Source organism: Vicugna pacos, chromosome 12 (assembly GCF_048564905.1).
Source record: "Vicugna pacos chromosome 12, VicPac4, whole genome shotgun sequence".
Taxonomy (NCBI): Eukaryota; Metazoa; Chordata; class Mammalia; order Artiodactyla; family Camelidae; genus Vicugna; species Vicugna pacos.
This window is the reverse complement of record NC_132998.1, coordinates 2,299,139-2,325,937: the sequence shown is the minus strand read 5'-3', so window position 1 is coordinate 2,325,937 and position 26,799 is coordinate 2,299,139. Positions and strand designations below refer to the sequence as shown.

At 32.5% G+C, this 26,799-nt stretch overlaps 1 protein-coding gene across 11 annotated transcripts in view; it reads left to right on the top strand.

Moving 5' to 3' along the window:
- USP15 (ubiquitin specific peptidase 15) overlaps nucleotides 1-25,179 on the top strand; it is a 109,635-nt gene extending 84,456 nt beyond the window's left edge. For 7 of the 11 annotated variants that reach the window (XM_006218075.4, XM_006218074.4, XM_072973850.1 and 4 more), the window contains 14 exons: nucleotides 6,141-6,314; nucleotides 7,736-7,894; nucleotides 7,974-8,198; nucleotides 13,265-13,348; nucleotides 13,439-13,533; nucleotides 13,626-13,817; nucleotides 14,748-14,863; nucleotides 15,040-15,312; nucleotides 15,701-15,771; nucleotides 16,116-16,231; nucleotides 16,822-16,971; nucleotides 18,916-19,019; nucleotides 22,345-22,433; nucleotides 24,730-25,179. In XM_006218075.4, the coding sequence (XP_006218137.1) occupies nucleotides 6,141-6,314; nucleotides 7,736-7,894; nucleotides 7,974-8,198; nucleotides 13,265-13,348; nucleotides 13,439-13,533; nucleotides 13,626-13,817; nucleotides 14,748-14,863; nucleotides 15,040-15,312; nucleotides 15,701-15,771; nucleotides 16,116-16,231; nucleotides 16,822-16,971; nucleotides 18,916-19,019; nucleotides 22,345-22,433; nucleotides 24,730-24,912 (2,031 nt within the window). In that variant the 3' untranslated portion in view covers nucleotides 24,913-25,179. Of the gene's footprint in view, nucleotides 1-41; nucleotides 187-6,140; nucleotides 6,315-7,735; nucleotides 7,895-7,973; nucleotides 8,199-13,264; nucleotides 13,349-13,438; nucleotides 13,534-13,625; nucleotides 13,818-14,747; nucleotides 14,864-15,039; nucleotides 15,313-15,700; nucleotides 15,772-16,115; nucleotides 16,232-16,821; nucleotides 16,972-18,915; nucleotides 19,020-22,344; nucleotides 22,434-24,729 lie in introns of those variants that run through there. The other 4 variants (XM_072973853.1, XM_072973855.1, XR_012078765.1 and 1 more) reach the window with 3 other exon arrangements.
- The last annotated feature ends 1,620 nt before the right edge of the window (nucleotides 25,180-26,799 follow it).

The following is a 26,799-nucleotide window of genomic DNA, read 5'->3' as shown; positions in this document are numbered from 1 at the left end:
TAGGTAATCAAAAATTAAGTTTGTTTTCTTTCCTGTTCTAGTTACCGGTTTACTAAAATAGTGAGCATACATGATCACTTGAAAATTGGGCTTCTGGAGCACCTGAACAGAAAGGGAGTGGTTCATATTCAGCATTACAAAAGACAACTTTCTCTTTTTGAAGGGGATTACTTTGCTATTTTCCAGGTACTGGGGAAATTCCAGATTCATTGCAAGTTATTGGGATGGCTATTAATTATTCATTTCCTAAAGTATGTTGATTACAGACTTGAGATTTGGTTATATAGTAGAACTTTATTTCACTTCATCAAAGTAAAAAAAAAACTATGTAGAAGTTTATAGTAAAATACAAAATTGAGACTCATTTACATGAGTCAGTTACTTTTTCAGAGACCTGTAGAAACATCAGTCTTACTGATCAGAACACATTTAATGGAAGAACTTTTAGAAAGTAATAAGCAGTAAGATTTTTGCATGTGTATAGGAAAAGTTATGTACAAAGCATTGTAGTCTTTCTAAGAAATTTAAATAATGAGAGAAAATCATACTTCACATAATATTCCAATTTTAGGATGTTGGTTTAAGGGTGGGAATTCATAACCAGAGAGTTTTTCATTGATAATTAATACTTTATAAAATAGTTGAATGGTGTGTGCATTCTTTTTAAAAATAGTTCTTCATGGTGGCAGTGGTTAAAGGTCTGTATACGTTGAACCACATAGCAAAATGTCCACTGGATGAGACATGTGGTTATTTAGAATTCTCTTAGGAATTGTTGTGTCTAGTTCCAGGTTTATTTGGGGAAAAGAGTCTTTATAAAAATATGATACCAAACATTTTTCTTTCATACATCTCTTACTTACGTGGATTTATCTTGAGAGTTATTTTTTGAAGTATTCACAGTAGTTAATTTCCTTCATTAGGAAAGCCTCTTTAGGCATTATTTAGACTTTTGTTTTTGAACTTGTAGAACTTTTAGGTATGTACTTATATAAAGGGTGCAATTCAGATCTTGGTCAAGTGTTTTCCCACTGTTCTCAGTCTAAGGACTGCTTCCAATCTTTCTACCATATATGTTTTTATTTATTCATCACACCTTTGTTGAGGTATGTGCCAGGCATTGTGCTAGATGCTGAGTTACAAAGGTAAATAAAACATGGACTCTGCTTTCAGGATAACTACAGTATAAGTCAGTTCAAGCAATCGAGTTAGCCCAGGGGAAGGAATATTAGTTCCTCCTTGAGGTGCTGAGATGTTGAGATGAGTGTTAAAGAATAAGTAGGAATTTCTTACAGGCAAGAACAGTCTATGAAGGGGAGGAGTACATGTTAAGGTTCAATCTTAATACATGAAGGAATATGGCTTAAGACTCTTAATTCAAATTCACATTCAAGAATACTCTCATTTTTTGCAGTTTCCATTTTAAATGCTTATGTGAGCACAAGTAGAGAACTATAAAGCCTCTTTGAAGAACAGATACTTTTGCTTATAAAATGATTGGCTTGCACATATACCATTTTGTCATTTCCCGTGGATTAACACCTTTTCATACTAGCTTACATCCTGAACCTTCCAGTTGGCCAACTAGATGCTGTATCACAATGCTAAATTAATGAATGCCAAAAGTCTGCCGTATATTAAACATGAAAGTTAGTTTTTAATCCCTAGGTCTTCAAATGCTCTTGTCAGTTTTGCACACTATTATCTTGCCTAGGAATCTTAAAAAATATTTAACCTATGTGACAAGTGCATTTGCCTGTTAGTTAATGTAGCTTTTTAACTTTTTCTCTTTTTCATTAAATTGAAACTACTGGTACAGTATCTCTTTTTTTTTTTTTCAGTCTCATTATTGCTTTATTTTTAACATGGTATTTGATAAAATTCTACCCAATATTAAGACCGACTCTAAACACAATTATGATACAAACAAAATGTGGCTTAAGAGATATGTTTTATGATCAGTCACATTACTTCATATTTGGACCTCATTTCTTTGGTGATGAGTTGTTAGAGCTGGTATTTTCTTAAAATGTGGAAGTGTTGGCATTTGTCAGTGTTAGGCAGTTGAAATGAAATGAATTAACAGGTGAAGCTCAAAATGACATGTGACTGAGAATGTCAAAAACTCAGTAGACACAAAAATAATATACTTATGTTGTTTATATAATCCTTTTTATTTTTATGACATATTCATATATATTCTCAGGGGTTTTTTTCTTTTCATTCTCAGTTTTTGTTAAGAAAAACCATATGTGTTAAAGGATGAGGTTTTTTTCTTTTCCAGTAAAGGAAGCATTGAGAGTAAGAGATATATTCACATAGGCACAGGACATGCTGAATGATTTCTAATCCATAGTTTGTCGCTAAGTAAGGTATCTTACAAATTAAAAAGGATATTCCTTATGTCTACATATGTAGGACTTTCAATACATATACGCCTTAAAAAGGAATTGTTTTGGAACAGTCTCAATGAGATAGGAAAGTTTTTTGTTTTTTGGTTTTTTTACTAGTAAAAGGGTCTTTGAGAGAGATGCTTCACAACTCTGGTTATGGTTTTTCTTACTGACCTAATGAAAATTATCTTAATTTTTTAAAACATTGTATTTAATGGCAGCCAGTCCAAGTATGCAGTTTTCTTATAATTGTCAAAGATGTTCATGTTTAAAGATTGAATAATGAGTTGCATAAATTACAAATCAAAGTGCATTATGACCAACTTTAAGAAATGGGCTTCTTCTGCCAGAATGATGGCATTGAATACTGGTGTCACCTGGGACATAGAAATATTTCAGTCGTTTGACCTCTTTTCAATTGTGCCTTGAAATTTATACCAAAAGAGAACTTGTAATATTTAAATAGTCTTTATATTATTTCAAAACTGTTATAACTCTTATAATAACATTATTTTCAACGTGAGGGAGAAAGTATGGCATTTTCAATCTGAGGAAGAAAAGTCTGACAGTTTAGTTTTTAAACTATTACAAACTGTGCATTAGAACAATTAAACTGGCTATTGAATTTCAGTATTTATATGTTTGTACAAATTTTTAGAAAAATGAAGGTTTTGAGTTCCTTAAAACATTATGTTCAACAAATAGGATGCCTTGGGGGGTACCATTTAGGACTTAATGGTTTACATTTAGATAAGGTATATCTCAAAATATATTGGTTATGATACCTTGATAGGTAGGTAATACAGATAGTTACTTATTAAAACTGTTTATATTTTGTTGTTTGTTATCACTGAATTATGATCAGTTTCAAACTGGCGTGAGACACTATGAAAATAAGCGCTGGTTTCTCTGTCAGTGACTTTTTAAAAATCCAAGTGGAGACCCACTACAGAGCAGATGATAGACTGAGTAAGTCCAACAAGAGGAGGCCAGGGAAATTTTGATAGGTGCTGTTCTTATGGATTAGTATTCAAGTAGAAGTGCTTGAAGAAGCTTTTGGAAATCATTTATTACAAGCAAGTGTATTTTTGCCTTACTTTGTGATATTTCATCTAACAAAATTTGAGTACTTTGTGCCAAACACTGAAAGAAAAAAGTGGGAAAAAAAGAGGATAAATACATTAATACACATAGGCAAAAACATAAGTGCTCAGTGCTGGAGATATAAATGTAAAGAATATCATAATTCCTGCTCTCATGAAGTCTGAGCCCATTTGGCAAGATGGACAACCTAAAAATTAAAGTTACAGTATATTATAAAATAAACACAGTAATAAAAGTAAGCACTGAGTGATATTGGAACATACAGGAGGAAACGCTTCTTAAGGGAATCTGGGAAGACTTCTCAGACAGGATACCTGAATGGTTTAGTAGAAGTTAATAAGGCAAAGAAGGTACATGTCAAACAGTAGAGGAAAATGAACTTACAGAGTGAGAGAATCATGAAAGTCAAGGAACCACAAGTAATCAAACAAGGCTGGGATGGAGTTTTTGGAAAAAAAAGTGTTGACAAGGGATGAGATTACGTAGGTGGGCAAAAGACAGACCCTTCTAAGAATTTGATATTTTAATCTGAAATTACTATTAAAGGATTTATAGCAAGGAATAGACATGATTAAGTCACAAATTCTAGTGACATTTTAAAAAGATCACTCTGGATGCTATGGAAAGCTAAAAAAATTTTAATTATATTTGGAAGCTCTTTGCAAAATAGAGATGAAGATGAATAAGCAAAAACAAAGTTCAAGAAGTATTCATGTTTGCACAACTTGATTCTTTGACATGTTTAGTAAAGCATTAGTTTATATAATTGTGTTACACACAGTGTTAGAATTTCATATTCTTAATATAACCCTGAGCTGATCAAATATAAGGATTTGAAAACTAGTTGATAATTGTTGTAAATTCTATTTAACCTCCACTTTGTCTCATTGGCTATTTAGTGTTGATCCTGTTTCTACTAAATGAGATGCTGCTGCTAAGTGATGGTGTTTGTGCCCTGTTTAGCCATGGTGTATTCTAGCTGCTTGGCCCTACCCCCAGTGCTGGGATTGTAATTAAAGGGGCATGTATTATAAAAATAAAAGAGAAAATGAAACTCAAAAGGCCTATAAAATTATGAAAAATTGAGATATAAAAGGAATTAAGAGGAAAGGTAGAAAAATACCCCTTCCCTGATGGCCTCCTATGCTGCAGCCTGCCGGGACCTCCCTCTTGTTCACATAGAACTTTCTTCCACTGAAAGTGACATGGAAATAGCTATGCAGCCGGTACAGCCCACCTCAGACGCATTTTAACTCTTGATATTATTTTCATCGCCTGAAAATAATACAAGTTCCATGATACTATAAAGAGCTCTCTCTTTTACCTTGAGATAGGGGCCAGACTACCAATTTGGGCAATATTACTTTTATTAGACAGAAAATTCCAAAATAGATATCATGGTTACATGAGTATATGTTCATTGATTGAATTGAAACCATAAAATAGAATGCTGTGATTTTTTTTTTGAAAATTTGAATATGCTTAATTTTGGAGTTTTAGCCAAACAGTATATGGCATATAGTCCTAGTTTATAGCATCCAAGTTATCAACATGAACCCAGCAGGCTGAACCTTTCATAGTTAGCAAAACTATTTAACTTAATCCGTATGTGTGGTAAGCAAGCTTTGAAAAACTTTTATTTCCATTAATATAAATCCAAACTCTGATAAGAATGGGTTTCTACTACTTTATATGTAAGCAGCTAGCTTCACTTAAAGCACTTTGCCACTTACTCCAAGACAGATAACTTCCTGCAGCCAAAAAAAGTTACTTATATGACCATATATATCTGTCAGTCATTACCTATTCTACTTAATGGTTCTAGACGTATAATTGATAAAGTAATGTGTTCAAAATGAAGACACATTATATGGTGTTATCAACTTAACATTATTCCATCTTGAGGTAAAATATGAAAAAACGGTTCTTCTGCCACCATCTATTCTATTTTAAATCCTAAACTATTTAATTCAAAGTGGAACAGAGTTGGAAAATGAACTTATTCATAGTATTAATCTTGCCCTGAAGGAAAATTGGATTGTTGTGATGTTAAAGAAGAGCTGGAAGAAATAAGAACACAGTTAGCCAGAGTTCACATAACAAAAGTTTGTTTTCTTAGGCTCAGCTAATCTGTACTGTCCTTTCTAAAAATGGTTGACCCAAAAGAAAAGTTTAGAAGACTGATCTTTCATAATAAGAAATTGACAGTGGAAGCAGTAAATAGCCCTTTAAGTTCATTTCTTGCCTACACTCTATCTCAGTTTTTACCTACTCAAGCCAATTTGCAAATGCCTAGGGTGATAGGACAATCCATAATTTCTACCAGTCAAGTAAAAAAAAGAAGGAAAACTCTGAGCTTCTCTCCCAGTTGACAGGTAGTTTGCTGTGGTTAAAATTAATGCAGATTTTATAGCAACAAATACTAACATTTTCATTTACTATAAGTAATTGACTTGAATTTGGGAAATGAATAGTTGAGTACATCATTTGCGTATTTATTTGATCAGTTACTTATTAGTGCAAGAGGCCATCGTGTAAATTTTTCTCTATATATAATGGCAGATCACTTTGTTTCTCTCTTCATTTTGACATTTTTAACATGTGTGGTTTCTTTTACTTGAAAATATATTTTATTCTTTGCAGTGTTTGAGCAATACACCTCCACTTACTGAGTATTTCCTGAATGATAAGTATCAAGAAGAACTGAATTTTGACAATCCCTTAGGAATGAGAGGTGAAATAGCTAAATCTTACGCTGAATTGATCAAGCAAATGTGGTCTGGAAAATTTAGCTATGTCACACCAAGAGCCTTTAAGGTTAGTATGGTAAATACATTTTCAACAAAGCCTATATCACCCCCAAGAGGACAGAATCTTTGGGAAAGGGGCAAAAGAATCATAGCTACTACAGATGGTTTGTGGCCCTGCAAAGGGACACAGCACATTCATAGATACAGAGCATATTGATATTAATTTTCGGGATGGGGCACAAATATATGATTACTCTAAAATGTGTAAAAAGGGTCCTTGGGGTTGGTGAAGGAAATAATGAAATAAAGAGAAGTTGAGAAGCACTGGTTTGGTTCAAAATGACTATGGAGAAGCAACGGTGAGCATTTGCACATTGTTTTAGAACACAGCACATCTCTAAGAAACCTACCTAAATATTTTATACATGTGTGAAGACTAGATTTGGGAATGTCATTAAACTCTAAGGCCTCAATTTATTTTGAGAGTCATTGTAAGTTTGAAAAATTATTAAAATGAAACTAGTCTGCAAAGCAAGCACTAATATTAATTTTTCGATATAATTCTTAAACTTTTATTTTAAGTTTATTCTTATTTGTGAAGTGGTTACTTATAAAATCTCAATTTATTTGTCATTCAAATAAGAATTAAACTAAAATTTAGGTTTATATTAAAAAAAGGTTTCCTAATTAATTATATAGATCAGATTTATGAGAAATTTTGAAGAGAATAAGTGGTTTTAGCCATTTGTTATACAACTTAAATGATCGCATAGGTCATCTACTAGGCAAAATTTTATTAACTATATACTAGTTCTTAAAAAAATGAAACCACCAATTAAAAACAAACTCTCCTTTCTAAACTTTGAAAAAAGTAGTTCAGACAAATCATTTATTGGCCCTTACCCATGATTCCAGTTGGTTTCATTTTATGAGATGTTCTTGTAAAATTATGTGTAAATAGGTTCTTGATTATCTGACTTTTTTCTTTCACAATTCTTTTCAGTCTCGTCAGAAAATATTTAGTATTGCAAAGACTAGGAAAATTATATATGAGCATGAATATTCCTGTTATCTCTACGAGATTTATCCTCTCTTTACACACAGAAACTAAGAACGTTGTAATATTTTTCAAGTGACCCAAAAATGTTGCTGAATTTTAAAAATCTTTGGTGTTTTGTAACCCTTTGTACAAAACTATACCATATTTTCTCCTTGTTCTCTCCTCAGGTCAACATTTCTTTTCTATTTTACTAATTATCATTTTAAAAATTTTTAGATGAATAATTATTTATGTATATTTATCATATGTAATTATCATATCTGCAAAGGACTGCAAAAGCGCCACAAGTTCACTTGAGAGCTACAAATAAATTTTAGCAAGTAGGTGAATCCACGAATAGGAATCTGTGAATAATGGAAATCGACTATATATTTTTTAAATCAGTCTTGTCCCTAGAACTGACTTTGTAATTTTGTTTTTCCTTACAGACGCAGGTAGGACGTTTTGCACCTCAGTTCTCTGGATACCAGCAGCAGGACTGTCAAGAACTATTAGCTTTCCTGTTAGATGGACTACATGAGGATTTGAATAGAATTAGGAAAAAACCGTACATACAATTAAAAGATGCTGATGGAAGGCCAGATAAGGTAAATTTAACCACATTATTATCACCATTGTTACAGTAATGTGGTATCGTTGGGTAATGTGTGTCTGTTTTCCTTATAGGTAGTTGCTGAAGAAGCCTGGGAAAACCATTTAAAGAGAAATGATTCTATCATAGTAGATATATTTCACGGGCTTTTTAAATCAACTTTAGTTTGTCCTGAATGTGCTAAGATTTCAGTAACATTTGATCCTTTTTGTTACTTGACACTTCCATTGCCCATGAAAAAAGAACGTACCTTGGAAGTTTATTTGGTTAGAATGGATCCACTTACCAAACCTATGCAGGTAAGAAATAATTATTTTCTTTGCATTTGTTATTTTTATGAAAAATTTGTGTTGAGTCCTTAGGCCTCAAGCACAATTTGGTAATAATAAGCTAATTTGCATAGGAGATTTTATAAGCTCAATACCTTGGGAATTAGTACAACTTTTTAGAATCTTAAAAGGGTAAGGGGTATGCAAAGTATCATTATTTGTCATGGAAAAACAAGATTCTCAAAGGCTGTTTCTTATCAAAGAAAAATGAGAAGTGGTTTGATTTTACAATGTTGGGATGAATATTAGCTTACAAAGGTTAGTAAAGTATTATTTTCCCTATTTTCCAACTTGGACTTTCTTTAATGTTCGTTGTAATTTTTTTCCTAGTGACTGTTGGAAGTGAAACTAATAGTCACTATACATTTTGATTCATGATATGCTAAGATCATGGTATATTTAAATATCTAATTTTTAGGCATCTTAACAGCTTGGAAGAGAAATGGAAATTTAGTTAGGCTGAAAATACTTGCTTCAGTAATGTTCTAATCTTTTAGCAGTTTGGAGTATCAAATATTGCTTATTCTGTTCAAGAGCCCTGTTCTAGTCTTTAATGTAAATTGTCTGCCTGATTCTGTTGCCTAGTGTTATAACTGGATTATTTTACATTTTATGGAGCAAAGCACTGTATTTTCTCCCTTTATTAATCAGTTAATCTTCTTCTCACACTTGACTCACCTTAAAGTATTTCCTTCCTTTTTCTACCTTCTGTTCCCTTAAGTTCTATTACAAGTACTTACCAAATTTTATTATGATCTTTAGTTTACTTTACCTTTTCTTCCTTGGCCCATGAAGTCTCTGAAGAAAGGGACTTTGTAAATCTTTATATTCCTAACCCTCACGACTTAGAGTACTAATGCAGAAGAAAAGAAGTGTTCAAAAATTTTATTCATTCAAATATGTGTTAAGCACCTACTGAGTGTAAAGCTCTTGTAAGCAGGGTAAACGTGGTTCATGCTTTAGAAGATTGTTTACCAAAGATCCTAGTTTCGGGGTCCAGCCAGAAGCTCAGTTTGTTAGAGCATATTAGTTGTATTAGGCTGCCATTACAAAAGACTGTCAACTGAGTGACTTGAACAACAGAAATTAATTTTCCCACAGTTCTGGAGCCTAGAAGTCTGAGATCAGAGTGCCAGCATGGAGGTCTAGTGCAGACTCTTCCTGACTTATAGATGGCCTCCTCCTGTGTCCTCTCATGGAAGGGAGAGAGAGAATGCAAACGCACACTCTCTGGTGTCTCTCCCTATAAGGGTGCTAATCCCATCATGGGGGCCCTACCTTCATGATCTCATCTAAATCTCTCAAAGGCCCCATCTCCAAATAACATCACATGGGTGATTAGGGCTTCACATGTGAATTTTGAGAAGACAGTTCAGTCCATAGCAATGTTCTGAAATCTATATGAAAGGTATGCTTTGAAGAAAATTATGATCTTAACCATAAATTTGGTGGAAGTGTTTGGGTTTCCTTTCACCAAGGGCACAGAATATGAAGTATTCATAAAAATATAGTTCTTTCATTCAAAGTAATTAAAGTCTTATAGAGACTAGTCATGTACTCAGTTATGCAAATTTCACCCATTTCTTTTGCTGTCTCTTTATATGTTTCCTTCATGAACTTATTCAACCTGGTGCCCTCACGTCAGTGTTTTATCCAGTAGTGCTGAGAATATTACAGAGAGCAAGAGAACTGTGGCACTTGCCCTTATCTGTGAGCAGTCAATAAATGCTTGGTTTTGTTTTTGGCCAGGGGAATATAAGTTCACATTTCTAAAACCACATGCTAACTCACTTACTCACTTATTTGTAAGAATAGGATTGTTAACATTCTTTTCAATGGAGAGAAAGTATATCAATGCTAAACTACACCCTTACCTCTCTAGTTTGTAGCTTTATAAATATATGCCAATGAGTGTGATAGAATAAGAGAAGAGTATAAAACAATGAGTACAATTTTATTGCAGCATACCAATAAATGTACTACTTTATTTCTCTATACACATTTGTTAAAGACAGTAGTTTCCCATTCCAGTGATCTGTATTATATAAAGGCAGATTGAATTCAAGTTATGCATTAGCCTGTAAGGTATGTGTTGAATGTTCTCCCATAATTTGGGTTTTAAATTATTTTTCCAGAAATATGAATTTTATTAGTTTACCTCTTTTCTCACGTGGTGACCAAAAATATCAATTTGTACAAGTTAGAGCCATGGTCATCAGAGAGGAATTGGAATTTTTTTTTTCCACTTGGAGACAGTAACAAGTCAAATCCAAAACAATTGCCTCATTAATGCTATGAGGAAACTATAGCTTGAGAGAAAAAGGGAGTTAGCTAAGTTAGCCTACTTGATGAGTTTTCCATTCACTGAAGTTGATTTATCATAGAAATTTATTAGTAATTGTATTGAACATGTATTATATATTGGATTCACATAGTATGCAAGGTGCTGGAAGAACAAAGGTGTTCCTATTCCTTGTTCTCAAGAATCTTGTCATACATTGTGGAAAGTACTCTGACAAGGTGCTGTAGGAGTACACAGAAGGAATAACCTACCCAAACTGGCCATGGCACCTGTGCGGAACCCTGAAGGATCATTAAGTTTTAAGCACATGAAAGTTGGGAATAAAGCATTATAGACTAAGGGAGTGGCACATACAAAGGGCTGAAGGCAAAACAGAACATGGCCCACGTCTGGAAACTACAAGTAGTTAATTTGGTAAGGAGAAGCTAGATCACAAAGAACCTCCATGCTGTGGTAGGAAGTTTGGACTTCATCCTAAAGACTAAGGGAGCTGTTAAAGGTTATTAAGTAAACAGATTATGTAGTCAGATTTGTATTTTAGAAAGAACACTCCGGCTAGGGCAAAGATTGGATTCGAGAGGCTCAGATCAGATGTACTAGGAGCAGGTAAGAGGTTTGTGCAGTAATCAGATTACAGATGACAAGGGCTTGAACTCTTTAAGTGTCAGGATGGCAGTTAGATAGAAAAACAAGTAGAATGTAGGAGGAGTTGAAAGCGTTTCAGAGTATTCAACGATAGTGTCAGGTTTATTGGATTGGAAAACTGAGGAGAGAGTCATACTATTTGTTTTAATGGAATATACAGGGAAAAGGTTTAAGAAGAAACCTGTTTTAGTATTTGGACATGTTGACCTAACATGACCTAAATCTGTGTTCACTATTGGACTTGTTGCGATTCATGAGGGAAATTTAGAAGAGATATCAATAGGCACTGAGTTTATATATGTGGACAGAGAAGAGAAGTCTGTGCTTGAGGGGCAAATTGGGCGGTGAACTCTATGAAGATGGTAGTGAATGTCTTAGAAGGATGAGATCACCTAAGGCTAGGGTGATCTTGGGTTTTTTTTTGGGTTTTTTTGTTTTTGGGGGGGGTAATTAGTTTTATTTACTTTATTTATTTTTAGAGGAGGTACTAGGGATTGAACCCAGTACCTCCTGCATGGTAAGCATGCGCTCTACCACTTGAGCTATACCCTCCCCCTGGTGATCTTGTAATTTATCACCTTAACCAGAACTTTTCTAAAAAGAAAAAGGGCCATTATTACCATATCAGGACATTACCATTACCATACCATTATTACCATACTAGGACGGCAGGCTAATCCAGGACTGGCCAAAGCAAACTAGGCTATATTGTCAACCTAGTCTAAGGAGAGCATACAGAATCAAGAAAGCTAAGGAAAACTCTGAAGGATAACCTTAAAGAATCAGTTATTTCCTCAAAAGGTGTGACCAGGGCATTAGAAAATAAAATGAAGTAGTAGTGTTGTAGGGAAGGGAAAATTTTAAAGGAAGACGTGGTCAGCAGTCATGCTACAGAGAGGTCAGTAAAATAAGGACTGATAAAGATTTGATCAAATGATGGTTTTGACAGCCTTGGTAACAGGTTAAATAAAGACAGCAAAAGCCAGGAGTGGATTAATAAATGAATGGGAGGTGAGGAAGTTATGATAGCACAGACATTACTTTTAACAAGGTTATTTATAAAGCAGAGGAGAAAGGGAGATAATTTGATGAGAATTACTGGAAAACAATAAGAGACTTTTTTTTTGAAAGACTTCTATACATTTCATTGCTTATATAAGAATCAAGATAAAATGAAATAGAGGATAATTGCTGGGTTTATGTTCTAGAGGGAGCAGAAAAGAATAGGATTCAGAGTATAGATACCAGGGTTAGCCTTGAATGGGAAGAAGCATAAGCCCTGATTCTCTTTCAGTGTATCAGAAGACAAAAGCCCCTTTCAGTTGCGAATTTGTAGGGGGGGGACATGAATTTGGAGTTTTCCTATCCGGTAACCTTTATTTCTTGGTGAAATAGGTATTCTGTTGATAGTGAGGGGAGAAGTAGTGAAATAGGAAGCCGAAGGAGTGGTGAAGATTTTAATAATTATTGAGAGGAATGAGAGAAAAAGCAAATAAAGGGTACACAGAAGAATTTCTGGCTAGTGTTGAAGGGTCAGTTGAGCTTGGGCACTGTGGATTTATAGCATACCAGTCTCTACGGTTGTGCAGTTTATCTAAACAACTCCAACAAAGTATAGCAAGAATAAAAATTAATAACAAAGTAGTTAAAGGTTTTGCAATGAAATAATTGAAGTGATAAATTATGTGGAGTCTGGGTGGAAGGACATGGAGACAGCATGGAACTGGTAAACTGGGAGGAAACAGAGTTAAAAGGACTAGATATCTCAATGCAAGCCAAGAATAGGAAAGAATGAGTTTTCAGGAAAAGCATGTAGCAGCAGAGAGGTGGAGCATGTGATGGCAAGCAAGGTCCAAGAAGTGAAATACAGTTGAATGCAAGTGTAGGTCTTTGAACTGAGGAGTTAAGAAACAGTAGGGCTAAGATAAATCAGCCACATGGACTTTTTCACCCAGGGTAATGGTAAGATTGGAGACAGACACCGTAAGCCAAACGCCAGGTGAATGTGAGGAAGCAACCAGGAGGTCAATCTCATCTAGTGAATACTTTTTCCGAAGTAGTAAATTGATTACAGTTTTTTGTTTTTTAGTACAAAGTGGTTGTCCCCAAAATTGGAAACATACTTGATCTTTGTACAGCATTGTCTGCTTTGTCAGGAGTACCTGCAGATAAGGTAGGATGTTTCTGGATTTAAAGTATGTAATTTGGAGTTTAGTTTTTCAGTGTTGTAAAACCAGTTTAATAGAAATTTATTTCTTTTTAGATGATAGTTACTGATATATACAATCATAGATTTCACAGAATATTCGCTATGGATGAAAACCTTAGTAGTATTATGGAACGGGATGATATTTATGTGTAAGTATGAAATTAATTGTGCAAAATATTGAGAAAAAATGAAAAAGAAATAACAAAATTTTTAGAATTTATACTCAGTTTTATCCTTGTAGGTTTGAAATTAACATCAATAGGACAGAAGATACAGAGCATGTGATTATTCCTGTTTGCCTGAGAGAAAAATTTAGGCACTCAAGTTACACCCACCATACTGGTTCTTCACTTTTTGGTCAGCCTTTTCTTATGGCTGTACCACGAAACAATACTGAAGATAAACTCTATAATCTTCTGCTTTTGCGAATGTGGTAAGTGCCAGAGAATTCTGCATTAACAAAATAAAGTATTAAATTGTTAATAACAAAGTAAACATTCAAGGTACTATCAGAATGTAGTATAGAATATAATTAAATGTCTGTATTATCTCAGCTTTGTTTGGACAGGTAGGAATGTAACAAATCAAATTATAGTTTTACCCAGTTTCTTGATCATGTAAAACATATTACTGAGGTAATTTCAAACCCAGGAAGCATTCTTTTAGCTGTTTTACATCAAGTTTATAGTTGGAAGAAAATAGGAATTTATCACGTATGCACTCTGAAATCATAACAAATATTAGATGTTTCATTCCTTTATACACATTGCTTATACCAGTAACAAGAACTCATGCTAATAAATAGTTTTATTTAAAAGGATAAACTTTCATCATTGATCTTTTTGTAAGGCAACCTCTTTTTTGTCTCCTAAAGCCCTAATTTAAATTATAACATAATGAAGAATGCCATTTGCTCCCTTTCTTTTATCCTTTATAGCTTGACATATTTAGTATTCTTTCTTGCATCCCTATTTCAATCATTATAAGTCCCGTAACCCATACATAAAGATCACATTATAAACTATTAGTGATCTTAGCAGTAATATATGCATCATCTAAATTAGGATCTTTATATAATAATTTTATGTCAAGAAATTATTTGCCAAAAACTTAACATATAAAAGAAAGATGTTAAAACCCTAGAAGTAACGTACTAACTTATTTTTATAAAGAAAATCAAACACAAATGGTTGATCAGTTGCATTTATGGTACTGTATCTTGAGTTTGAATTTATCCTTGAATCCACCAAGTGACCACTGTTAATTGCATTAAAAAGTTTTATTTTAGTGAAAGAATAGAAAACTTTTTCTAAGTTTTTACCTTTGTAAAACTGAGCTCGTTTGATTTCTGATTTTATTTAAGCCGGTATGTCAAAATATCTACTGAAACCGAAGAAACTGAAGGATCCCTACACTGCTGTAAGGACCAAAATATTAATGGGAATGGCCCAAATGGCGTACATGAAGAAGGCTCACCAAGTAAGGTTTCCCTGTTAAATTGTAAAGACTTTTCATTTGGGTTATTGCTGCAGAAAAAAATTAAGAAGACGAGGATTAAGGAACTAAAAAATATCTGCAAACTTGTGAAAAATAATGTTAATAAGTTTTAAATGTAGCATTGAGTTTATTTAAAGACTTCTAATATTTAATACTAGGTGAAATGGAAACAGATGAGCCAGACGATGAATCCAGCCAGGATCAAGAACTTCCCTCCGAGAATGAAAATAGTCAATCTGAAGATTCAGTTGGAGGAGATAATGATTCTGAAAATGGATTATGTACCGAGGAAACTTGCAAAGGTCAACTCACGGGACACAAAAAACGATTGTTTACATTCCAGTTCAACAACTTAGGCAATACTGATGTCAACTACATCAAAGATGATACCAGGCATATAAGATTTGATGACAGGCAGCTTAGGCTAGATGGTGAGTATTTGTGGAAAATGGTTTAAACATGAAGCTTGAGCAAAGTTTTTTTTTTTTTTTTTTTTAGGTAATAACCATGGAATCCAACACTGTCATGAAAAATAACATTTACTTGTCTATCTAAATTTTTTAATGAAACGCCTTCTTTTCTAAGTATACTAAAGCATATGTCAGTGTTTATCAAATCAAGGTTGGACTTATGCTTAAGTTTTGTATCTTTTTTTAAACTCTAAAGTATTTTAATGGCTTGGAAACAGCAGTTTACCCTGATTACCTAATGCAAGAAGAGATTCTTCTAATATTCCAGTATATACCTTAACATTAAAATATTCATTTTTGACATTAAGGCATATTAAATTTTAAAGAAAAAATATGTTTTCCATCTTAGAAAGATCTTTTCTCGCTTTGGATTGGGATCCTGATTTGAAAAAAAGATACTTTGATGAAAATGCTGCTGAGGTAAGTTATCACTCATTCCTTCTTTATTTTTCCCATGTTGATAACAATGTTCTGTTACACTCCTTTGCTTTGCCAAATTATTTTGCCAGTAACAAATTGATTATGTGCTAGAAGAGAAAAGGCTTGTTGGTTTTGAAACGACTTTTTGTTTAAATTTGCTAGTTGTCCATGTAAGTGTGTATACAGGAATTATTAGAAGCGTGGTGTAAGTCTCAGCTGAGATAAGCTTTATGATTTTTTTGAGAACATTTAGGAGTTTTTCATTACTATTCATAGTAATATGGTATCACTAAAATGAGTTTTGTTTCATTTGTTTTCTTAACTCAAGAAATACTTCTCTTTAGGATTTTGAAAAACATGAAAGTGTGGAATACAAACCTCCTAAAAAACCGTTCGTGAAATTAAAAGATTGCATTGAGCTTTTTACAACAAAAGAAAAGCTAGGTGCTGAAGATCCCTGGTAAGAGACAAAATTAAATAATTGTTTCTAATTACTTTTTAAGAATTTATACTGAGGTATGTGCTACATCAAATTGAAAAAGTGATGTTTTAAACAATAAGCATTTCTTTTTATGAAAATAATCCACTAAGAGGGATGAAAATGTCTTTAACAGTGTTATGATATTGTTAAGCTTTAATCTTATTACTATATTTTCCATAATAGCCATTTTACTATGAATAATTAATTTTAGTTCCTTTTTCCCAAGAATTTTTAGCTGTGCAGCGATTTCAAGAGGAGCTTTTTTAGGAAACTCACAATGTTTTGTGTTGTTACTAATTCCATTAGAGTCCAGAAGTTTTGAGATTTCTCTAGTACCTATGTCTCAGCAGTTTTATGATACATACGTGTCTTTTTAGCATGCTAAAATGTAAATTATCTAGCCCTCCTTATTTCTTTGAATACCTGTTTACCTATTTATAATAGTTAAATTTATTTTGAAAATGTATTGATGATAAAAATAACATTAGAAGTTCCTGTTGATCTGGTATATATTATTCATTACCTAATATTACCTCTAACAAACTTTATATATTTCTCTTTATTTTTAGGTATTGTCCAAATTGTAAAGAACATCAGCAAGCCACAAAGAAATTGGATTTATGGTCCCTGCCTCCAGTACTTGTGGTACATCTAAAGCGATTTTCTTACAGTCGATACATGAGAGACAAGTTGGACACTTTAGTTGACTTTCCTATCAAGTAAGTTTTGATTGTGCTTCATAAACACTGAGCACTTCTAGCTTTTTTTAAGCATTAGGTATCATTGGGCCCAAACTTCAGGGGGGGGTTTGTTTTATATATAGTTGACTTAAAATATATTAGTTTCAGGTACACAAAATAGTGATTTGATGTTTTTATACATTGCACACCATAGAGAGTTTTTACACTATTACTGACTATATCTCCTGTGCTATACATTAAATCCCTGTGACTTATTTCATAATAGTAATTTGTACCTCTTAGTCTCCACCTATTTCACCTATCCCCTACCTTCTTCCCCTCTGGCAGCCAACAGTTTGTTCTCTGTATCTGTGAGTCTCTTTCTGTTTTGTTTTTATGTGTTCATTTGTTTTGTGTTTTACATTCCAGTTTTAGTCTTTGAATGTAGTTTTGGGTGATTCTAACAATTTGTATTGATCAGTAATAATTTTTATTCCTTCTTAGAGATTTTTCAAAGAACAAAGAGAAAAAAAAATATAGAGAGTAAAACTCATTCTATGTTACATTGTCTTGGTTTCCTGGCCCTGTTTATAAATCTAAGATGCTTCATGGGATCGTAGTGATTTTGTTTTTCCTAGGAATTACTTTGTCATTAATCATCAAATATTATTCGTAAATGCTTTTTTTAAAAGACTAAAGTAATATGAAAACAGAATAATGGAATTGCTTGGAAGGTGATACAGTAGTGTAATAAGTCATCCCTGTTGTGTCATCCTTCAGTTTTCTTACTGCAGTGTCCAGAGCATGACATCATATTTGTAAAAATGTAAAAGAAGCCTGGAGATAGCATCTTTGTAGCCTTCTTTTTTCTTTAAGCTTTCACTTAATAGAGAATTCAGAAGGACAAAAAAGGAATATTGTATCCTGATTCATGTAGTCCAAGAAGGACCTCATCAAACGATACTCTGTGACAAGAACATGCTATTCCCATTTTGCTAAAGGAACATTGATAGTATTCTTTCATATTTCATGATATTTGTGCACCAAAGTTACTTAATATTGTTAGTAAGTAGACAAATACTGAAGGCAGGTGTCTATGCATGCAAAGGTGATTAGAAGGAAATAGATGATGCAATAATGAAAACATTCTTTGGATTGCATATTCTAGTTGGTGTTTGTAAATTTAAAATTGAAAGTGTTTTGCAATTAAAGAACAAAAAATGGTAGTTTTCTCTTTAACAAAAGAAAATTATAAGCCATCAAAGTTTTCAAGAATATAGCATTTTGACAGTGTGAGTATAAGAAGAAACAAAAATAATGATAAGCTAGAACCTATTAGAGATGTATTAGAAATTTAAAATCAGTATTGCTTTTTAATGATGCAGATACAAGAAGAATAACCAGAAATAATGAGAAGTTATAAAATGGTCATGTTCCAGTTTTAATGAATGATAAATTATTAACAGTTGTATTTCAGAGAATGTTGCCCATCAAAACCCGGAAAACAGAATAAATACTGGGTCATATTTAAATATATGCTTATTTTTAAATTATTATAAAATTGGCTAAGAAAGGTGTTTTTCACTGTCCCTTTCTTCTTTCTTAAATAAATCATTTCTGAAAATGACTTTAAAAAAATAAAAGGACCCAGATGATAAACAGTGATGTCTGTTTTTCCTCATACACTAAGAGAAAAATATTTTTGCATGAAAACATTAATCTGAAAAACAGCAATCAGTGGAAAATTTTAAAATTCTTAACCCCTAAGAAAATTTTGCCAAAACATGAAAATTGCGAAGATAGTTCTATAATTTGTTTTATAAAGTTATTTTGCTCTCAGTAATTTCTTTAGTGAGATATGTGTGTGTGTGTGTGTGTGTATATGAGGAGTATATATAAATGAGAGTCAAACAACAGTAACAGCAATAGAATTCATTACATTTAGAGAAAACATAAAACTAACTTGATTCTTTTTTCAAACAGTGATTTGGATATGTCGGAATTCCTAATTAATCCAAATGCAGGTCCTTGCCGCTATAATTTGATTGCTGTTTCCAACCACTATGGAGGGATGGGAGGAGGACACTGTAAGTTGACCGTTTACTTTTTTTACTAAAATCATGGTGTTTGATAACTCCAGACTTTTCCCCTTTAGATATTTATTACTTCTTAAAGGGAAAATGTGAGATGTGTCTTACATATAGTAGTTCAATAAATATTGATTAATGAATGAATCAGCTTTTGAACTTTTTTTTTTTTTTAACATTAGGAGTAGAGGACTCAGTTAATCATACTCCTCATTTCAAAGCACAGGAAATCACTAGTCCATTCAGGGCTCCTGTCCTTCCCCATTCTCCTTCCCCTTCCCTTTCGAGCATGTTGGACATATGTGCTCTCACAAATCGTGCATCATTGTTAATTTACATGCTTGAAAATAAATAACTCTACTGTAGTTATTTATTTTATCTCTTGACATTTAAGGTTTCTCCCTATTACTTTGTGTCAGTTTAATTCATTGCTTCTCACCACTCATGATTTGTATCTACCATGTTTTGTTTCTCTACTCACTTCATGGTGAACATGCAAATTGCATTTAACTTTCTATCACCATGAGATCAGTAAACATCATTGTTTATGATCCCCTTTGTGAGAATTTCTTTGAACTGCATACTCAGATGTAAGATTGCTGGGTTACAGAGTATTTATTTAAGTACTGTGCAATGGTGGTCCAGGGTGGTTATACCAATCTGTGCTGTCCAACTGACAGATTTTTCTGTTGAGCCAGTTGCATTCTGGAATAAACCCTACTCTTTAAGTATTTTTTTATATACCAAATTTGATTTAGTTAGCTGATTTTATTTAGGATTGTTGAAATTTAATTTATAAATTGAGAGGAGGGTATGGGGTGGTAGAGTGCATGCTTAGTATGCATATGAGGTCCTGGGTTCAATTCCCAGTACCTCCATTAAATAAATAAATAAGTAAATAAACCTAATTAACTCCCTCCATTAAAAAAACTAAAAAAATTAGAAAATAAAAAGCTTTTTAAAAAATTAATTCATAAGTGAAATGGTTTATAATTTTTTGTATTATTCTTACTTTGGAATCAAGATTACAATCTAGCCTAATGATACAGGCTGGTATACTTTATTCTTTCTGTTTCCTGAAGCAGCTAGTATAATACAAGAATTAACTATTCATGAAAGTCTAGTAGAATTCACCTGTAAAATTATTTGGGCTTTATAGCCTTAAGTTTTTCTATTCATGTTATGCTTACTGAAGTATATTCAGTTTTCTTTTTCCAAAATGTGTACATTTTAGCATTCTCCTTTTTTCTAAACTTGTGTATGTATATATTTTCCAATTTATTAGAGAATAGTTGTTTATAATACTTTTGTGCTGTACTTTTGTCCCTTTTTTATTCTCTTCTCTCTTTTCTTTTTAATTAGTCTTCCCAGGGGTCTATCTTACCAGTCTTTTCAAAGAAGTAGCTTTCTATTTTATTAAATTTTTTTTTGTTATACATGTATGTGTTCTGTCACATTGATTTCTTCTCTTCCCTTTGGTATATTTTTCTTCTTGTTACTTTGAGTTTCCTCTCTGCTCTTTTCCTAACTTCTTGGGTTGAATGTTTATTAGCTTTTTGTTTTCCTTTTTTTCCCCGCTATTGAAAGCTATAATTAAAGCTATAGGTTTCCCTTCAAATACTCCTTTATCAATGTTCCATAAATTTTTGAAATGTGATATTCATTGTCTTTCAATTCTATGTATGTTTTTAGTTTCCTTTATGATTTTCTAATTATCCCAAGGTTATTTCATCATATGCCTTTCAAATACATGGTTTATCTTAATTTTATTATATAACAGTTGGAGGCGCTATCTGTATTATATTAATCCTAGGAGTTTATTAAGGCTTTCATATGGCTTAATGCATAGTCTGTTTCTTAAATGTTTGTGTGCTTGAAAAACATACATTATTCCCCATTCAAACTGAGTTCTTATATTTCTACAAGTTCATATTATCAATTATATTTGAATCATTGCTCTCTCTCTCTGGTTATTTCTGATATTCATTCTTTTTCTGAGAGGAATTTGTCAAAATGTTTAGCAAAGTGTTGATTTATCTGTTTCTCCTAACAGTTTTATTAGTTATTTTATTAGTTTCATTTATGTTTAAAGTGGGTAGCTCTTCTTTCTCTGTTGTTCCTTTTACCAGAATTTGATGTTCATTTTCATTTTGTCTTTTTCTGAGAATTAAAAATATTAGTTTAGCTTTTTTTTAAAGCTTTCTTTTGATACCATCATTTAGTCTGCAAATTCTGTGTGCCTTTTTGTTAGATTTGTCTACTATAAAACTATATTATTGTTAAATCTTGCCTTTTTATTGTCAGACTTACACTGAAATCTGTACTGAAAATACATTTATTAAATTTGTGAGTGCCGTGGTTTTAAGTTCAGATTGACAAATTTACAACCCACCCAGGAAAGGAATAATCTTGACAAATTTATAACCCATCCAGGCTCCACCCAGGAGAACAATAATCTTGTTTAAGAAGGGTAGAAGTATTTAGGAGACATAGCCTATGAAGTGTCACTTTTTAAAAGATATGACAGCAAATAGTTGTTTTGAGGACGTTTTGCAACTTTATTTCCTAAGTTAATGGATAGTTTATACAAATCATGAGATAGGAAAGGGGGAGCTTTTTTTTTTTTTAACTTAAGCAAATCTTTAAAATTCATGCAGATTAATCAATCACTTTTTACCTTTCTCTTGCTCTGTACTTTTGTTAAAGACTGAAAAAGATTCTGGTGTTAAAACCACTACAAATCAATGATATATAGTATTCTTGGAAAAATATTTGTCACAGAAAATTTAAATTATGGTTGGAAATTCAAACTTTGGAATCAGAGATTAAATCCTAACTCTGCTACCTAACAGCTGTGCTTTTGGACAGATTAAACGTCTCCTGATGCCTCACTTTCCCCATCTTTAAAATCAGAAGAATAGTAGTGATAATACATTCTTTATGAGATAATATATGTAAACTGCATAGCACAGTGGCTGGTACACAAGAAGCACTACATACATGTTAATCACCATTTTTTGTCATTAGTCTTTGTTATTCTGTGAATTAAAAAATAATAAATCTGTTCTGTTTGTCCCTAAGATGAAAAAGGTCACATATTTCAACCTATATGAAAGTATTACAGGCATCTAGATTGTAGGAAATTATTCTAAATACCTTTCATCGATGGAATCAGTTGAATATATGATAGATAGGCCTTATATAGATGATAATCATATGATTTTAATAGGTATTACTTATATAGATGATTTTAAAGTTTTCAAGGTTCCCTCCCAGGAAACCACAGATCATTTAACTCACAGAAGTGGTTATATTTTTTCATTAGATACTGCTTTCGCAAAAAATAAAGATGATGGAAAATGGTACTACTTTGATGACAGTAGTGTCTCAACTGCATCCGAAGACCAGATTGTGGTGAGTATCTCTTTATTCCTGAAAATCAAGGGATCCACTGTTTCACAAGGGGCCTATGGAATACTGTATTCTAGCAATTCTAACAGTTGAGAGACTTGCTCTAATTTAAAGAAATGTAAAATTGTCCTCTAAGTGGCAATTTATCTTTTAAATTTACCCAGTAGTAGAAGCATAAATTGCAACACAAAAATTTTTCTGGTAGGTTTCAACATGAAAACTGGAGTTTTCTAATGAAAATATTTAATTTTCCCCTGAAAAAATAGGCTCAGACATTCTAGATATTGACTAAAGTCAGAAAGCTGAAATAGAAAAAATAATCCTTTAAAGACTTTACCATACCCTATGACTTTTAAGGTAAAGACTTTATGACAATTATACATTTAAACTTAAAATGACACACTTAGATAAAACAAATTACAGATTTTTTAAAATTAACCTTGTGTATTTGTTACTTTGGTATTTTCTGAATAGTAGAAAAATTAGCCAGTTACATCTGTTCACGCTTGCATCAGTTTATCAGCCACAGCTGGAGCCAAAATATTGGCAGTTTTATTATCAAATATTGACTGATGAACAGATGACTAATATGTTCTAAGAAGAAAGCTAAGGCTTTCTTGATAAGAATTTATTTTTCTGTAAATTTTGCCTTTCTATAAATTGTATTTATAAATCACAATATTACAAAGAATGAGAAATGTGATATTTGCTCATGTGGTGATATTTCCTATTCAGAGGTTTTCTGCTGATGTTGGGAGCACTGACTGCCTGACTGTTTTACTTTATTTCCCAGTTTAAATTATATATTCCTTGAGGGGAAAAACTAGCTTTTTATTTTTTTAGTTCATAATGCTTCAAAAGCCTTCAACTTAAATATTTCAACCTAATAAATTAATAAGCTTCTAAGCCCAATTATTGGCATAGTTTTAATCAGTCATTGGATGAACAGATATAAAATAATTTTGAATTATTTCTCTAGATGTTTTATATTTTTATCTATGTATGTATATATATATTTATATATATAATGTACCCTTGCTTATCTCCCTATAACTATAACAAAGAACAAAAAGAGACTTGAACTCTTAATACTTTTTTAAATGTGTATATGCCTAAGTTAAGTACATTTTCAGTTTATATTTAGTCTTCTAATTTCACATCATATCCCTCACTTTTCAATTCTATTCTCCTCTTTAATCTCCCAACCAAAACATCCTGAAGTTTCCTGCATCCTCCTTCAAAGTCTGTTTGACAATACTACCCTCATCTTGCTTTCAAATAAATAATATATCTCGTTTATATATAATATATGAATTTGATGTTACCTTACATTTTAACAATGATGATTCTTCATTTAGTCAGTAAGTATTTGAGTAGCTTCTATATATAGGACTCTGTTCTAAGCAAGGTTAAAAGACAGCTGTCTCTGATTTCAAAAGGCTTATAATCTAAAGATGACAGAGAAATGAATCAACAGTTATATATGATAAGTACTATTAAATATCTTAGCTATACAGAATGGAGACAGCTGTCTCAACTGATTTGGGGTTTTAAGGAGACAGGACCAGTGCAGGGAAGTTTGCACAGAGAAAGTGGTGTTTGACCTGAGTGTGCAAATACAAATAGTAGTAAACTAGACAAAAGAAGCAAAGATAGTCTAAGCAAAGAGAAGAGTACCTACAGAAGCAGGGAGGCATAACAGTACAGCATTAAGGGGAACAGCCTGACTGAGGAAGAGGAGGAGGTGGCAACTGGAAGAAGAGATACAATGTGGCAACTGGAAGAAGAGATACAATGCAATGGGGTATGATGGGAAAAGACTTAAATATTTTTTATGCCAAAAAGTCCAGTAGATAAGGACTCATTAAAAATACAGTGATGATTGATGGAGCAGTATCCCTAAGATGGTAAGAAAAATTAGAATCTAGAGCAAATTGGGAATGGAGCTATTAGTATTAAAAAGAAGCTTACCTTTTCTTAGAGACAGGAAGGAAGGAGGCATAGAATTCTATTTCATGTTAGACTTACTAGGTTAATCTGTGAATAGTTGCATTTATTTATTTGTCCAGCTAACTTGGAAGAGAATTGAAATGTTAAATCCAGTGACCATTAATCCTTTATTTATAGAAATCATATTTAATCAATTTTAGTAACTTCCATTAGACCATGTGCGTTTTTTTTTTTTTCACTTGATTTATGCCCTGTCACCACAATTGGTTAGCGGCTAAAAGTTCATACGATATTTAATGTAATCTTTGAGAGTCATAAGCATTTTAACATTCTTTGTTTGTTTTAACAGTCCAAAGCAGCATATGTACTCTTCTACCAGAGACAAGACACTTTCAGTGGAACTGGCTTTTTCCCTCTTGACCGAGAAACTAAAGGTGCTTCAGCTGCCACAGGCATCCCATTAGAAAGTGATGAAGATAGCAATGATAATGACAATGATATAGAAAATGAAAACTGTATGCACACTAACTAATGAAAGTCCTAGAAGCCATAAAAGAGAGACTTTCCTGCTGGTGGTATCTATTGAAATGATCAAGTTACCCACCACATTAAACAAAAGTCTGAGATGGGGAGTTTCAGATAACCGAATGTAAATCCTTTATCAGATTTTAACTTGTGCAGTACTTGAAGTGAAACACAATGAAAACTTTAACAGAAATTGTCTCTTAATACATTTACAGTCTTGTATTTACAAGCTAAATATATATAGGAAATCACAAATAAATCCCTTTTAAGTTTGCTGCTGTTTTGATGAATTATGTTTTCTTTAATTTTTTGGATGTGAGTTAATTGATGACAGATGTTAAATTTGTGGATGTTGGTCATTTATTTTGCTCTGATAATACTGCAAGAAAACTATGGCTGGATTTAGTTTTGGATGATCTAGTTCACGTGCATTAGGCTGCCACATATCCTACTGTGATGTTTAGCTGCGGTATCAGTGTGGCATAAATACTGCAGAAATATTCTTGGAAAACCAGATTTTCAAATCTTTTCCTAGTGATCAATGTGGGCCTGTTAAAAAACCAAATCATGATATAAGAAACAACCTTGAAAACGTTACTTCCTTTTGTAGTATCATAAAAATTCCAGAATATTATGTTCATCTTACTGCTACTGTGGAAACAGGTTCTAGATTTCACACTTCATCTAAAGTCACTTTTCAGTTAAATGTAAGTATTTTTTACTGCTATTGGGATCTATTCCTTAGACTTTCAAGTTCTTTTTGACTTGCTTTTTAAAATGCATATCTTTTAATCTGGTGTTGGTCCAAAATTAAAATTTTTGCTGTCTGTTTTTCTCTACCCCATTTTTGGTAACTTGGCAACTTGTAGCTCTCCCAGATATTGTAATGTAAGGACAAACTTAATAATATTCTGTATCCATAGTAATAATTACATCGAGCTTAGATGAGAAATTTTTTTCATATACTGGCCTTTAAATCATTAACGGACAATTGGCTTTAAAGGTAGATCTGTTAACTTTCTTTGTGTGTTCCTGATGGAATTCACCATAGCCTTACAGCTTTTCTCAGAAGGTAACTTGTTAGAAGAGAATTGGCATTTGCATGTTCCAGAGTCAGAACCTGTACAGTATATAAAGCATACAAACCTTGAATTTTATTTTAGTTCACCACATTCAAGGATCCAGGATGCCAAAAATATGTGTGAACATTTGAAACATTTTTCATTTGCTGCTTTTTCCCTCTGATCTAGTTGAAAGAATGTATTGTTAATTGGCATACAATACTGCCTTTAATAGAAAATCTAAATGCTGGGGCACATTTCACATATCGACTACCTGAGAAATTGCTTTGTGTCCCACTGTTATTAAAGCAAAAAGTATAATGTTCTTCACTTGAACTAATCAAATACAATAGATTATAAATTGTGTATTGTAAATAAAAGTTCACTCTGTGAGTGCACATTTTGGTAAATTATTTATTTATGTTAGCATTTAAAAGTAAAAAAAAAAATGCATTCTACCAGGATAAATGAGGTATGTTGATCATGGCTTTGCTTTATACCTTGATATTAAAACTGGTTTTTCATCCTGGTATTTTAAAAGCTGCTTTGGGTTTTTCCTTTTTTTCTTTTCTTTTCTTTTCTTGTTTTTTTTTTTTCTTTTTTTCTTTTTTTTTTTAATGTAAACTAACCTCCTGCATGACAGAGGTTAAAATTTCGTCTGCACTTGAGTTCACTTGAGTTTACATTTGAAATGTGCATGTTTATTTATACAGATTTCAATAAAGCTATTCAAGGCCTTATTTAGTCTTTTATTTCTTACTCTGAATCTTTTAATAAAAATCCTGTTTTGTGATAGGTGACTATATGCTAGACTTTATTATCATTTAGTTACA